The sequence below is a fragment of the Bombina bombina genome, chromosome 8 (genome assembly GCF_027579735.1).
Source record: "Bombina bombina isolate aBomBom1 chromosome 8, aBomBom1.pri, whole genome shotgun sequence".
In the NCBI taxonomy this organism is placed as follows: domain Eukaryota; kingdom Metazoa; phylum Chordata; class Amphibia; order Anura; family Bombinatoridae; genus Bombina; species Bombina bombina.
The window spans coordinates 118553511-118568494 of record NC_069506.1 but is presented as its reverse complement, the minus strand read 5'-3'; the positions used below and the strand labels follow the sequence as shown (position 1 = coordinate 118568494).

General features: G+C 38.8%; 1 protein-coding gene across 2 annotated transcripts in view; it reads left to right on the top strand.

Annotated features, from left to right (window-relative positions):
* Positions 1-14984, top strand: part of LOC128638532 (Golgi integral membrane protein 4) — a 465870-nt gene that overhangs the window by 389010 nt on the left and 61876 nt on the right. For both annotated transcript variants that reach the window (XM_053690536.1, XM_053690535.1), the window contains one exon: positions 639-799. In XM_053690536.1, coding sequence (XP_053546511.1) covers positions 639-799 — 161 coding nt within the window. The remainder of the gene's footprint in view (positions 1-638; positions 800-14984) is intronic.

Sequence of the window (14984 nt, the reverse complement as noted above, 5' to 3'; positions counted from 1 at the left end):
CATAGACCTAACTAGCTGCTAAACCTTATCGACAGGTTGTCATAGTAACAACATATATGCCCTTACGCTGTGCTTGCGCAATGATCTTGCAATTGTAAACTAAATCGTATAACAACAATATAAGTCTGAGTTAGATTTACAATCTTTACAAAACTGGACAATTTGAAGTGGATCAGTTTAGCTTTTAAGATATTTATGTCTGAGAAGGTTTTTTACAGTGACAGCTCTTGGAGCTTACAGAAGCTTTCAATTAATTTGATTTAGTTGAAATTTGACATTGAGAACGGGTGCCTGTATTTTGCTTTTGCAAACATTGTTTTGCACAATGGCGTTTACTTCATCACTCATCATCAAAGCTATACAACTGATTTAAAACTTTTTAAAAATGTTTTTAAAAACTGTTCACATATGAATACCATTATAAAACTGAATTACTCATAAAAATATATTTTTAAATGCATCTTTTTTTCCCTCTATCTATATGAATATATACAGATAATTATAATGGCATATACTGTATCTGGGTTATTTTTCTAGAAATTATGATTGCCTTACTGTCTACAGCTTATTGCCTACTCATTTCGTATTTTTCCGTTCTTGTAATCTATTGCCCACTTGTTCTTTCTTCCCCAATGCAGCTGGCAAGACATTGTTAACGAGGTGAACGCCAGGATGACGAAAACAGAGGATGGCAGTAAGCCTGCAAGTGTTAATGATGCCAGCGCAAAACAAAAGGGCAACCTACTTGCAGTAAATTGGGGCCAAGGAATCGAGCATCGTGCAGGCTTCAATAAAGCAGGTGATGAGCGCGAACTGGAAATGGTTAATCCGTATATAAGAAGAATAAACTAGCGTTTACTGAGCAAACACAGCACCTGGTTGTAATTCAGATCAGAACCTTCCATACAACAAATAAGCTTTTGTATTGTATTCATGATACATGCTGTGTGCATCCTATAAAAATCAATGTTTCCTTTCACCATCTGTGTGTTATAGACAATTACATAGTCCAGTAGCAAATGTATGGCAAATACTTCAGTGAGGATGACTGTTTTATAAGTCCTAATATTAAATCAGCTATAAAATTCTACAAATTACAACTGTGAGACAGTATTAATGTCTCCAACATCATAACATCAGCACTTTGTTCATTTCTTTTTCCTTTAATCAGTTTTTAGTTTATGGTCCTAATTGTAAAGGAGATAGTAATATAACTAATGTGTTTAACTATGTGTAGTTAAAGTATTTGCAGTGTACTTTCATTATTTATGTTGTCCCCTTTTCGAGTAATTTAACTCTTTAATGTTCCTTTCAGAAATTGCATGTGGACAAGGTTCCCAGGTAGGAAACCTGTCTGCCTATATTCAGGACTTGGGAGTCGCCAACCGTTGCTCACATTTATTTGTGCACGGAGCAGGGGTTATCAATCATGGATATGTCCAGGATTATTTAACCTTAAATAGTAGTGGTCTTAAGATTGCTGCTTCTTACTTACAGCTCCAGCTTCACATGAGAGAACTTATAGTGAAGGACTCCCAAGCTGCACGTACAGCTTGATAAATGGAGTCCTATGTATGTTCTGCTTCCTGTATCATCTGATAAAACATTAGTGTTGTTTTAGAATATCCAGTTTTGTCTTTTTTCCCATTCTTATCCACTTTTCTATATGCATGAAAGGGACAATAATTTTGCTAATTATATATCTGCAATTAAAGGGACATTGTACTCTATTGGGAGTACATTTATTGTTTGCACACTGCTCCTTTACCTTTAGTTTGCTATTTGAAATAACAGCTTTTGACTCCACCATCTATAATGAAAATATGAATACAAATGTATTCTTTTAAGAAAAGCTACCTAGCCATAGCTGTCTGTTCCAAATTACTTGTTATACTTACTACAGCATATTAAATGTATGGAAAATTGCTTTTTCATGTTTATTATTGTATTAGAAATATCTGCTTTTGCTCAATAAAGCCATCACATGTTGTTCATAAAGTGATGGTAAATCTCCCCTTTATAAAAACAAATCTGCATTGTTAGTGATATTATAAATGGAATTTTATTCATCAGTTTTAATGAAGTTGTGCTATAACTTTTTTTAATATAGATAAGAAATTCAAATTCCCCACACTCCGCCTCCCACTTCAAAAGTCAATTTTGCTGTGAGCTAAAAGTTTGAATTGTTGTTCAATCAGCACTCTCCCTTTTGGGAGCCTTTTGTTGTAGCTATAGCACTGATTGGACAGCAACTTGAAGCGTTGACTCACAGAAAAATTGTGTAAGTGGGCGGCGGGAGTATGGGGATTATAAATCTCATATCTATATTAAAAATTAAGTTATAGCCCAACTTCATTATTACTGAACATTTAAACTCCATCTAAAATATCACTAACATTCTGTTTAGTTTACCATCACTTTAAGGACATGGCAATATAAATGGACTGATCTTGCAGGAAAATGTTATCTATGCATAATAATACACACCCTAATAGTTAGGTATTGAATAATTATGGCTTTGGAGTTCAATGAGCACAACTGGCCATTTCAGATACAAAAACATGTATCACACTCAGGCCCCTACTGGTAGATTAATTAGTGCTATTGTCTCCTGTTTTCATAACTTTTTACAGAGAATACGTTTGTTACTCATATTTTCAGCATAGGTGGTGATTTTGTACAGGCAAAAGCAAATATTTAAAATACCAAAATAAAGGTAAATGCTATGTTAAATACACTTCAGCAGGTAAAATGGACCATTGTTAACGCTTTTTAAAGGGAGACAATTTTAGAGTACTATGTCTTTTTAAGAAGGAAAGACCGTTATTCCATAAAGACATGATGCTTTCTCTACGGATTCGCTCACCTCAGAATTTGGTATATTTGTATTTAACTCGTGGCCCCTAGGTATTGTGTGCTGTTTGTGTGATGTGTCAGAGCAAGTTTGAGTGATATATACCATAAATAAGATGTAAGGATAAAATGGCTACAATTTACACATTTACACTCAGCAAACATTTGGTTGTTTAGTTCATTTGTCCTGTTGCTTGCACATAACTATGTACTTATATTCTGTGAAGGGGTTAAAAGAAAATGAAAACCAGATTATTATTTTTTATTTCATTATTCAGATACAGAAACAACTTTCTAATTTATTTCTATTCTCAAAGTGTTTTGTTCTCTCTGTATATTTTGTTGAATAGCAGGAATGTTACGTGCGCTCGGTAGAGTGCACGTTTGGAGCACTATATGGCAACAGTTTTGGAAACAATGTTATCCATTTGCACTATTTTCTGCCATGTAGTGCTTTAAACACCTACCTATGTATCTCTTCAACAAAGAACACTATGGGAATTAAAGGGACAGTCTACACCAGAATGTTTATTGTTTTAAAAGATATATAATCCCTTTATTACCCATTCCCCAGTTTTGCATAACCAACACAGTTATAATAATATACTTTTAACCTCTGTGATTATCTTGTATCTAAACCTCTGCAAACTGCCCCCTTATTTCAGTTCTTTTGACAGACTTGCAGTTTAGCCAATCAGTGCCTGCTCCCAGATAACTTCACGTGCACAAGCACAGTGTTATCTATATGAAATACGTGAACTAACACCCTCTAGTGGTGAAAAACTGTTAAAATGCATTCTAAAAAGAGGTGGCCTTCAAGGTCTAAGAAATTAGCATATGAACCTCATAGGTTAAGCTTTAAACTAAGAATACCAAGAGAACAAAGCAAAATTGGTGATAAAAGTAAATTGGAAAATTGTTTAAAATGACATGCCCTATCTGGATCATGAAAGTTTATTTTGGCCTAGACTGTCCCTTTAAGCAAATTTGAGAATATAATTAAAATCGAAAAAAAAAAAATGAAATTGTATGCTCTGTCTGAATCACAAAATCATTGCTTTGAAGTTCATATCCCTTTAAACATATATCTAAAGTCTGTTTAAGCAATGAACTACTGGGTGCTAGCTGACCACATCTGCTGAGTCAATGACAAGCATTGTATGTCTTAAGCCACCAATCAGCAGCTAGCTCTCGGTAGTGCAATAGTGCTCCTGGACCTATTTAGATATGATTTTTAACAAAAGATGCCAAGAGAATGAAATAAATGTGGTAATGGAGGTAAAGTCTCTTAAAATTGCAAGCTCTGGCTGTATCATGAGAGTTTTTATTTTACTTTCTAGCATACTGTCTATGGTTAATGGAGAGGTAATTTATTAGAATTTATGTTCTAGGAGTTAATAGTTACTGGGCACGTGGCATATTCTACATTTTTACAACTTTAGGAAACTTAAACAAAAAAATATTATCCTTAGTTAAAGGTGCCCTACATTTAATGATCTATTGTTAGGTAAATCTTTATTTCATATATTGTGAAACTTAGTTACCATTAGGGGGGAAAAAGGTGCTACAGGTGGGAGCCCATTTTATATTTCCTAATGAGAAATAACACTCTAGGGAAGGACATCTTTACTCCTCATCTCTCATTAAAACTTCTGACGGCTCTGAAGTTTTTATATTTTGAAACCGTAAAGTAAAACTAGGGCATGTTCAGCAGGGGTTTGTAGAACATCATATGAAAAAAAAGCTTTGTGACTGCGCCAATCATCTGTTATTTTACCGTATGATCTGGGAAATACAAGACTCTTGCCATAAGCAGACATTAGCTTCAAATCTTAAACTTCCAATTAGCCCAGTGTTCCTAATTCAAGGTTCTGATTTGCTCTTGTCGGCAATCACTTTAGATATAGTATTTGCATAAAATGATAGAAAAAGGTCTTTCTTTTTTAGTTTTTATTTGTATTAAAATCAGGTTCAAATTATAAACCTCTTACTGGCTTATAGTTTTTTAATTGTATTTTTTTTATATTTATTGCTTTCTCCTTCCCCCTCCTTTTGCTTTGCAGCAAGAACAAAACAAGCCAGACTGGAATTGCCTTACAAGTCATATTATCAGACTTTTCCCTTCTTGTGGCTAGATAATAGGGACTCAGGAGTTCGAAGGTAGTGGTCATTGTCATCTTGTTGGTGGGACCGTGTTGGGAAGGCAGGGTCACAGGTGGATAGTTGTTGGGATCATGTGCGGTCGGTGGGCAGGTCTGTGTGGTCTATGGCCAGGGCTTTAGGGAATTCTGCAAATAGGAACAAATGGCTGTCTTAGAAGGGCAGAACTCAGAATTAGCAACTGTCCATTCTCAAATAGGGACAGTTGGGAGGTCTGTATTGGCATGTCTACAAAACAATATTTTAGAGATTAAAAACTTGAAATAATATATTTAAATTAACCTTTTCCCTTATGTAACAATCCAGAATGCCCACTTACCAAATGGCTACACCAACCATATTAACCTGTTCCACAAATGGTAGATTGATAGTGAGCAATGGACCTGCTTATGTAGTCTATATCCAAGAAACAATTACCTCCTGTCACTTATTCCTGGGATATTTGAGGTTCTTTAGTCATCTTCACTAGATTAGATCTTAAATTGTGTCAAAAGGAATGACTGGAAAACTACCCTGGCAAATTGACCGCTTTTTTATGCTTTTTGGCTAGAGAAAGAGAGACTGAATGATCAATGAGAATTCTGTTTTAAGAGCATAATTTAAAACTGAATTGAACACATAATACAAAAAAAACATTAATTTCGTTGTAATTTTTTTTATTTCACTGACCCTTAAACATGCATTGTCAGGTTAAATTAAATCATTCACAGCATCTAGATACTTTGCAGTGTCACAGCAATCAGTTGGGTAGCTTAGATTTTTGTTTCCTTCTTAATACAGGGAGAGTCAACAGCTGCATTCATTACTTGTGGGAATACAGATCCTGGCCACCAGGAGGAGGCAAAGACACCCCAGCCAAAGGCTTAAATACCTCCCCCACTTCCCTCATCCCCCAGTTATTTTTTGCCTTTCGTCACAGGATGATGGCAGAGAAGTGTCAGAAGATTCGGAGTAGTTCCTTAGGAAGGGTATCTGCCCTTCAAGATCGGACTGGAGTTTTAAGTAGTCTTCTCAGCCTCTCAGTGAGAGCATTGACGAAAGTTAGAGTCTAGAAATGCAGGTATAGACTTTCTGCAAAACCATCCAGACTCATATAAACAGCTCCTTAAGCAATCAGCGTTGACGAGTTTCGCTGCCTGCTTTCTTCACTCAAGTCCATGTCAGAAGCGCTGCTATAACCTGTCAAACTTGAAGCACCGTGTTACTGTTCCACGGCATAGATTCCGGTAAGTTTGTTTCATTTTTTACACATATTGCAAACGATAGAAGACAGGGTCACAGTGTGACTCCTTTTATCTATATGGAATCAAGGGTTAATATCTCCTGAGGGGGAATATGAACAGTTGGGTTTAATCATATATGCTTTATTTGATTTATGCTGCTTTATGTGTAAGATGTTTATGGGCTCATAGGCTGAGATGGAACTTACAGGTTTCACTTTCACTTTGAAGGTTGTGCAGCTTAAAAGCTTGGCGCACTTTTTCTCATAGCAGGGACGGTTCTGCATTGCGCACCATGTGATATAAAGGTGCCGTTTGTTTTATTTAAAATAAAGTTCGTTTTTTCTGTAGTCCTCCGCATATCGTACTTTAGCTATGGAGGATTCTGATTCATTAGAGGGTTCTCCCTCTATTTCAAAGAGTAATGCCTGTTTATATTGTGAGTGAGCTCTGGAATATCCGCCTTCTCAATTATGTTCCATATGCCTTGATAAGGGGATTATATCAAATAAGGTCGACATGTTTGATACCACTGAGCCGCCCACCTCTGAGGAGTCCTCGTCCAGTGAAGTGCACACCCTACATGCATCTTTTTATACACATGCAGCTTCCCATTGCACTACTAATCCTCCATCTGGAGGAGGCCTTTTTTCACCAGACGTTACTGCGCAGTTTCATACAGTGGTGTCTGCGGCCATTAGTGCTTTCCCTCGCACTGCTAAGCGCAAGCGAAAAGGTTTAATCTTGCACTCCTGTGGCATCATGTAATTTTTCTGATATCTTATCAGTTATCTGAGGATGAGGTTCTCTCTGAAACTTCAGAGTATGAACTTTCAGGGTTGGAGTCTGCTGTCTATAATCCTCCACCTGTGGAGGATCCAGTTTTTAGATTTAGGATAGAACGTTTATGCCTTCTACTAAGGGAGGCTTTGACTACATTAGTGGTTCCAAAGGCCGAGCTGCCTGACGAACCTCTGGGTCCTAAATTTGATGGCAATTATTATTAAGGACGAGTGGAACAGGATTTGATTCCTCTTCCCATCGTCTGCCTTTTAAGGATCCTGGTTCCGGGCTCTCTATAAGGGTGGCTTTTTCTCTTTCCCATCCCTACTTGGTTGGCACTATTTTTTATCCTTGCCACATGTAATAGTAGCCCGTGTGAGGATAGTTTGTCGTTCATAGAGCCGCCGGATATAAGGATGGAAACTCTGTTAAAGAGGATGTTTCAACCTATGGGATATTTGCTTTTACTTGCGGAGCTTGTCTCCGCAGTTGCTGGATCGACTACCTTTTGTTGCGTCTGCTTTGCGAAAATGATCGAAGTGGAGGGTTCCCTCGACATTTTTTAGGAAAGAATTACGGCCTTCTGGGTTATACATTATTTTATCTGTACTGTTATTATGCAGATTAATTAGCCTATGGCTAAGACTTCAGGTTTTCTGTTCAGGCCTGTAAGGCACTCTGACAGATATAACTTCTAAGTCTAGTCTCTCTCTCTCTTTTAATGGAAAGAGTTTGTTTGACTATCCCCACGATTTCAGGGGCCAAGGGTGCCTTCATACCGTAAGATAAGGAGAACAAATCTAAGGGACAAAGTTTGTATTTTCTTTCCTTTAGTTCTGATAAAAGCCTGTCAGAGGCTTCCGCTAAGCCAGAGCAAACCAAGAGTTCTTGGAAGCCGGCTTAGTCCTGGAAAAGAGCCAAGCAGCCCGCCGAGACTAAGTCCGCATGAAGGGGCGGCCCCCGGTCCTATTTTGGATCGTGTAGGGGGCAGACTATCACTCTTTCAGAGGCTTGGTTCAGGGAGGTGCAGGATCCTTGGGTCCTGGAGGTCATAGCTCAGGGTTACAAGATAGGTTTCAAATCTCATCCACCCAGGGGCAGATTCATCCTTTCAACCTGTCTTCAAGACTAGGAAATACTCCTTTGGAATCATTATCCCAGTGCCTATCGCAGAGAGCGGTTTGAGATACTATTCAAACTTTTTTGTGGTCCCAAAGAGGGAGGGATCTTTCCGTCTAGTTCTGGACCTTAAGTGCTTAAACAAATTTCTATATGTCCCCTCGTCAAGATGGAGACAGTAAGGTCCATCCTTCCCTTAATTCAGGAAGGGCAGTTTATGACAACTATAGATCTGCTACGCGTTTCAAGGTGCTAATGGCACCCTTTCATCAGGCAGTGATGAAAGGGTGCCATTAGCACCTTGAAACACGTAGCATATTGTCTGTATTGATTTTAATTGAATTTTACAATAAACTATATCCCATGCTTTGGGATATTCACTTTTTATGATTTGTGAGCTTATTTGGAGGGATATTTTCCTTTTGTGGACATATTTATTGCATATATCTTGGATCCTGTGTACTGGAGTGAGCCATCTGGTAGGATCAGATACACCAGCTTGCTCAACTTGCACTGCATTATAGTGTGCATCGTTTGTGAGTATTCAATGTAAGTGGGGGAATATTACTGGGAGCATTGTTCCTTTTAAAGTGACCATCTGCACTATTGGAGTGTCTTTCCCTCCCCCAATTGTCTTTCCCACTACAGAAACAAGGGCATATTGGATCCTGTATGAGCTAGCTGGTAGGCTCTGATCAATCCAGCTTGTTGGAATAGCACTGCATTATAGTGCGCTCTCTTTGTGAGTACCTGCTTTTAGAGAGGGTGTTTTGGGGAATATTGATCCCATTTGTTGTAACATACTGCACCATTGGAGTGCCTTCTTCCTTTTTTTTTATGTTTAGAATGACCATCTTTATCTAAGAAGAGCTGACCTTAGTGACCGTCTACCATCAAAGATAGCCCATGGAGGGCGCCTTTGTTACCATAATTTGGATGGTTACAATTTGGTATCGTTTTCTACTAGCTATTGCTTCTACGAGCAGAGTCTCCGAGATTGCTGCCTTGCAATGCGACCCTCCTTTTCTGGTATTCCATGCTGATAAGACTGTTCTACGAACTAAGTTAGGATTTCTTCCTCATGTTGTGTTAAATCGCAACATCAATCAAGAAATTGTGGTACCTTCCTTATGTCCTAATCCTCCTTCATCAAAGGAACGTTTACTGCATAATCTGGATGCGGTTCGCGCCTTGAAGTTCAGGCTACGAAGGAATTTAGACAAACTTCTTCTCTGTTTGTTATCTATTCTGGGAAGCATAGGGGTCTGAAGGCCTTTTTGACCTCCTTATCTTTTTGGTTGAGGGGTATCATCCGCTTAGCATATGTTGGGCCTTCAAAGATGAGGCCTCTATGGATCAGATTTGTAAGGCGACTACCTGGTCGTCCTTACATACTTTTTCAAAATTGTACAAGTTTGATGGTTTTGCTTCTGGTGAAGTAGCCTTCGGGAGAAAGGTTGTGCAGGCTGGGGGGCCCTCAGATTAGGGGCCACTTTCTTTTTTACCCTCAATCATTGTCCTCTGTAGCTTGGCTATTGTTTCCCACAAGTAATGAATGCAGCTGTGGACTCTCCCTGTATTAAGAAGGAAAACATACATTATGACTTACCAGATCATTTCCTTTCCTTCGATGCAGGGAGAGTCCACAGCTCCCGCCCGTGTTCTCTGATGGGCTGCCCTAAATGTTTTTTGTTTTCTTCTGGCACCTTTTTCACCCTGATATTTCTCCTACTGTTTCCTTGTTCCCTTGGCAGAATGACTGGGGGATGAGGGAAGTGGGGGAGGTATTTAAGCCTTTGGCTGGGGTGTCTTTGCCTCCTCCTGGTGGCAAGGTTCTGAATGCAGCTGTGGACTCTCCCTGTATCGAAGGAAAGGAAATTATCTGGTAAGTCATAATTTATGTTTTTCATATAAGTTGTTAAAGGGACAGTCTAGTCAAAATTCAACTTTCATCATTCAGATTGGGCATGTGGTTTTAAACAACTTTCCAATTTACTTTTATCATCAAATTTGCTTTGTCCTCTTGAAATTCTTTGTTGATAAATTAACCTAGGTGGGCTCATATAATTTATCTCAGTGAATTTTGACAGGTTTTTTTTTTTTTACAGCTAGACAGCACTAGTGTATGTGTGCCATATAGATAACAGCACTTCTGTGGAGTTAGCACTGATTGGCTAAAATACATGTCTGTCAAAAGAACTGAAATGTAGGGGCAGTCCGCAGAGGCTTAGATACAAGGATTATCACAGAGGTAAAAAGTATATTAATATAACTGTGTTGGTTATGAAAAACGGGGGAATGGGCAATAAAAGCCATAAATATTCTGGAGTAGATTGTCCCTTTAAAGGACAGTTATCAGAACTGCAGATCCCTCATGTTCTCATTAATAAAGTCAAATGCTGTACAATATTGTACTCAGTGAAATGTAAGGTTTTTTTTTGTTTGTTTTTTTTAAATAATTTTTATTTGGTTTTAGAATTAGAAATAACACTTGGGGACACGCAGGACCCCTGCTCAAACAGACACAAATAAAGGGATCGGACACGCAGGTCTGGTTACAATTGCTATCAAAACATTAATACATCACAAGTAAAATTTGTGGTGAAAATAGTTCATCTAGATTGAACCCTGATGTGGGCTCTGAATAGGGGGGGGGGGGGGGGTGATGCATATAAATTAAGGTTAATACTCTAAGAAGCAAAGTCAGTACACATTGCTTTTAAAATATATGAATTTGACCGCATCTATTAAGGATCAGGTTCTACATACATACTAGCCAACAGAAGGAGTAAGGTGTCAGGGCTATTTGTAGGAGATGACTGCTTAGGAACTATATAGAACAGTTCTATAGCTGATGGATAACCTTAAGGTATCATATGTGGGAGTAATAACTAGAGGCTCTTAGATCCAGAACTTTTGTACTTCAGGAGGAGAAAAATATATTTCAGTGATACATAATGTGATATCAATCTCTCCGTATTCTATTAATATAATCTAAAACAGCAAGACAAAGGAACATGAAAGAGGAGATAGCGTAGGTTGGAAGGTCACTAAAGGATCTTAGGGTAAACAGACATAATTATCTGGTTGTCAAGAGTGTTACCTACTTAAAGTGTAGGCAACAAAAATTCCAGAGGCAAATGATATACACATTGTACTTAGCACGCACTGTACCTAGCGCACGCACTGTACCTAGCGCACGCACTGTACCTAGCTCACGCACTGTACCTAGCACACGCACTGTACCTAGCACACGCACTGTACCTAGCACACGCACTGCACTGCACTGCACACGCACTGTACCTAGCGCACGCACTGTACCTAGCGCACGCACTGTACCTAGCGCACGCACTGTACCTAGCACACGCACTGCACACGCACTGTACCTAGCGCACGCACTGTACCTAGCGCACGCACTGTACCTAGCGCACACTATACCTAGCACACACAGAGAACTGCGTCTAATGGAAAGTCATCACTGGGGTATTATGAACAAGTGGGTTTTTAGACGCTGCCCAAACTTAACACACTGAAAACTCACGCTGCATTAGGGTATACAAATAACAAGATACACTTTATCATTAGCATTATTATAAGTAGAGGATATGGAGTCTGTGCATGAGGTGATGTAGAGAAATCACATTTAGTAAAATAGGCAAAAGAAGGTATCTTTATATCTTTTGGGTGAAATCTGTGGGTAGGTTATTGTGTACTGTACTGACATTGTGTAGAGCAGTAGTTTTGCTATTGAAAAAATTGCACATATGGGCCTCTTTCAGTACTATTATATAGATGTAAATCTTACAGTAAAATACATGGTAAACAATAGGACAACGGTCTTAATAGCCCACAAGTAGTGGATACTGTGTTAAGTGTTTCCCGAGGGCCCCCCACAAACCCCCATAGGAAACGCTGGTATATAAAAGACCTTGTAAAACCTGTTGGTAAACGCTTTATATGTGCTACTCTGTACCTTTGTAAGACATAAATTTCCTTTATGATTTCATCATGTAAGGGTGTGTGAACTGTTGTCTGTGTGCCTGGTTTATGTTTAAACCACCGATACAAAAGGGCAAACAGGATTTATCAAGTCCATAGCGGGTAAATAAAGAAAATAATAAAGACCTAAATAACTTATTAAGAAATGTTCTATGTGTAACTGTTAGCAGCCAGTGATACAGAAACTGTTTAATGGCAGAAATATGTTACTCATGGGACTAAGGAACGAAAAACATATCTAAGTAGTTGATTTCAAAGTGTCGCACTAAGCAACGAGCTATATCAGGTGTTTAAGGAGTTATCTTGAGAAGTTCTATTTACCAGGATCTTGCTTGTTTGGAGAAAGCTATTCCAATACCTAGATTGAGATGTTCATGCATAATTGTGTTGGGATCAGCTTAATGGGATTCATTTCTCTATAACTGCCATTAACGTTTTGGGTTATATTCAATTCTCTATATATGGGCAGTCCAATTTTGGTAACCTGGGAGTTCCCCACAAGCTCCCCTAATGATGTAGGTATCGGTGTGGACTCTCCCGCCTGTGAAAGCCACTGTAAATTTGCAGCTTGAGTCGAGATAGATACATGATCCGCAGTCATTTAGATGCTGCGTCCCGCGTGGTCACAACACTCTCTACCTTGGAGCCAACATCTGAAGCTCTGATAACGGATGTCCCCGTTGATGTCATGTAGTGCTTCCCGAGGTATGCAAAGTTGGGAGTGCGCCATCTGCTGCGCGCTGTGCGATCGTTCCAAAAGGAGAGCTCAGAAAGCAAAGGTCAGCAACCGGCTGATATACATTTTCAGTTCCAGAGACCAGCGACGCAGCTATAGTGTCTGTGGTTTCAACCTCCTGGCTCACGCGTCTCTCGGCCTCCGGAACCAGGGAGATCGCCGCTTCAGCAACTTTGCCTCTTTGTCTATTCCTGACGATCCGATGGAACCGCTGTTGTGTGGGACTCTCAGCACTCTGGAAGTAGGTGTCAGTGTCAGAGGGCGCATATAGATACAGGCACGGTTAGAAGTCGCATTTCTCCGCTTGCGATGTAGGCCCTAAACTCTCTGTCTCACTCGGATGCGGCTAGGATCGTCGGATTCAGCTTTTGAGATGTCTCACATCTATCAGCTTTCTTGGTCTTCAGTAAGTAACGTGTTAGGAGCTGTTTCTAGGCTATTTAGGGTTTTGTACAACCAGGCTGTCTGAGGAGCCTCAATGTTTTGCGGCCATCTTAGTCGGCAGCTCGCTCCGCCCCCATGTAAGTTTTATTCAGTTGAGATGTAGTCATTTTTAATTTATAAAAAGGCATGCATACAATTTTAAAAAAGCACTTCCGTTTGTATTGTGCTCTGGGTAAAATGTTTTTTTTTTTTTAGTGTCACTGAGGGTATAAGCAAAGTATTAAAGGAACAGTGTACACCAATTTTCATATAACTACATGTAATAGGCACTACTATAAAGAAGAATATGCACAGATACTGATATAAAAATCCAGTATAAAACCATTTAAAAACTTACTTAGAAGCTCCTAGTTTAGCACTGTTGATGAGGTTAGGCTGGGGCACCCACTGAAAGGGACTGAGAAAGCAGGAACCAGGCAGACATCCCCCCCCCCCTCTCCACTGCATATGAAAAGACCCATTACACAACCAGGAGTCTGTAGACATCAGTATACATCTAAAACTTAGTTAGGATTCTGAAAATCAGCATATTATTTAAAAATAAGCAAAACTATACAATTTTACAAAGACACTCCTAGGTGGGCTATATAAATGGATCATCTGCAAAACCTTTATGCAAAGAAAAATCTAGTGTACAATGTCCCTTTACGGAATTAAAGACTCCTAGTTTCCGTCACTTTCCACTTTAATAAACCAAATAAACCCTAAATTCAAAATACCCCAATGCCACTTCAGAACCTTTCCCCAATAAGTACACAGACACTTTCTTGGTAGAAAATGGAAAGTTGCCATTTCTTAATTAAAAGCCAAACCATTGCCTTTATGGCAGAAATCAGAGTGACCCAATTAACAATTATATTTCTGATCTTATAATACTCCATATCAAAACAGACAAACAAAATTCACATCAAGTAGAACTGGGTGCCACATCTCAGGTGCAGGGTCGGCTCCAGAACGAATTAAATGGGGGGGCATTTTTTTTTCACGAGGGGGCACGCATTTACAAAGCATGTATGAGAGTCAAAATAAGAGCAGACCTACTGTGGCAGTCCAGGGGTTACATTTATCAGATCTCTGGCTGTGCAGGAGTTAGATTTGTTTATATTTCTGGAAGTGCAGCGGTTACATGTGTCATATCTCAAGGAGTATAGGGGTTACATTTATAAGATGTCTGGCAGTGCCGCAGCAGTTAAATTTACCAGATTTATGGCAGTGCAGGGGTTACATTTGTCATATCACAGGAATGTCTCCCACATATGACACAGCCAGTGGACACTGTTTGCATGTGTAGCTCTACCAATGACCCTACTAATGATCAAATAAGCTTTTACGTGACAATAAGTTTGAGTGCCAAGCAGTACATTACTTGTACAGATATTATTAATGATATTTACCAGCACACACACAGTATATACAGTATGTATATACACACAAATTATATATATATATATATATATATATACATACACACACATATATACACACACACACAGTATATATATATATATATATATATATATACACACACACATACACACGGTATATATGTATATACACACATATATATATATATATATATACACACAAACAATATATATATATATATATATATATATACACACACAGTGTGTGTATTGTGTGTATGTGTGTGTGTGTGTGTGTATATATAT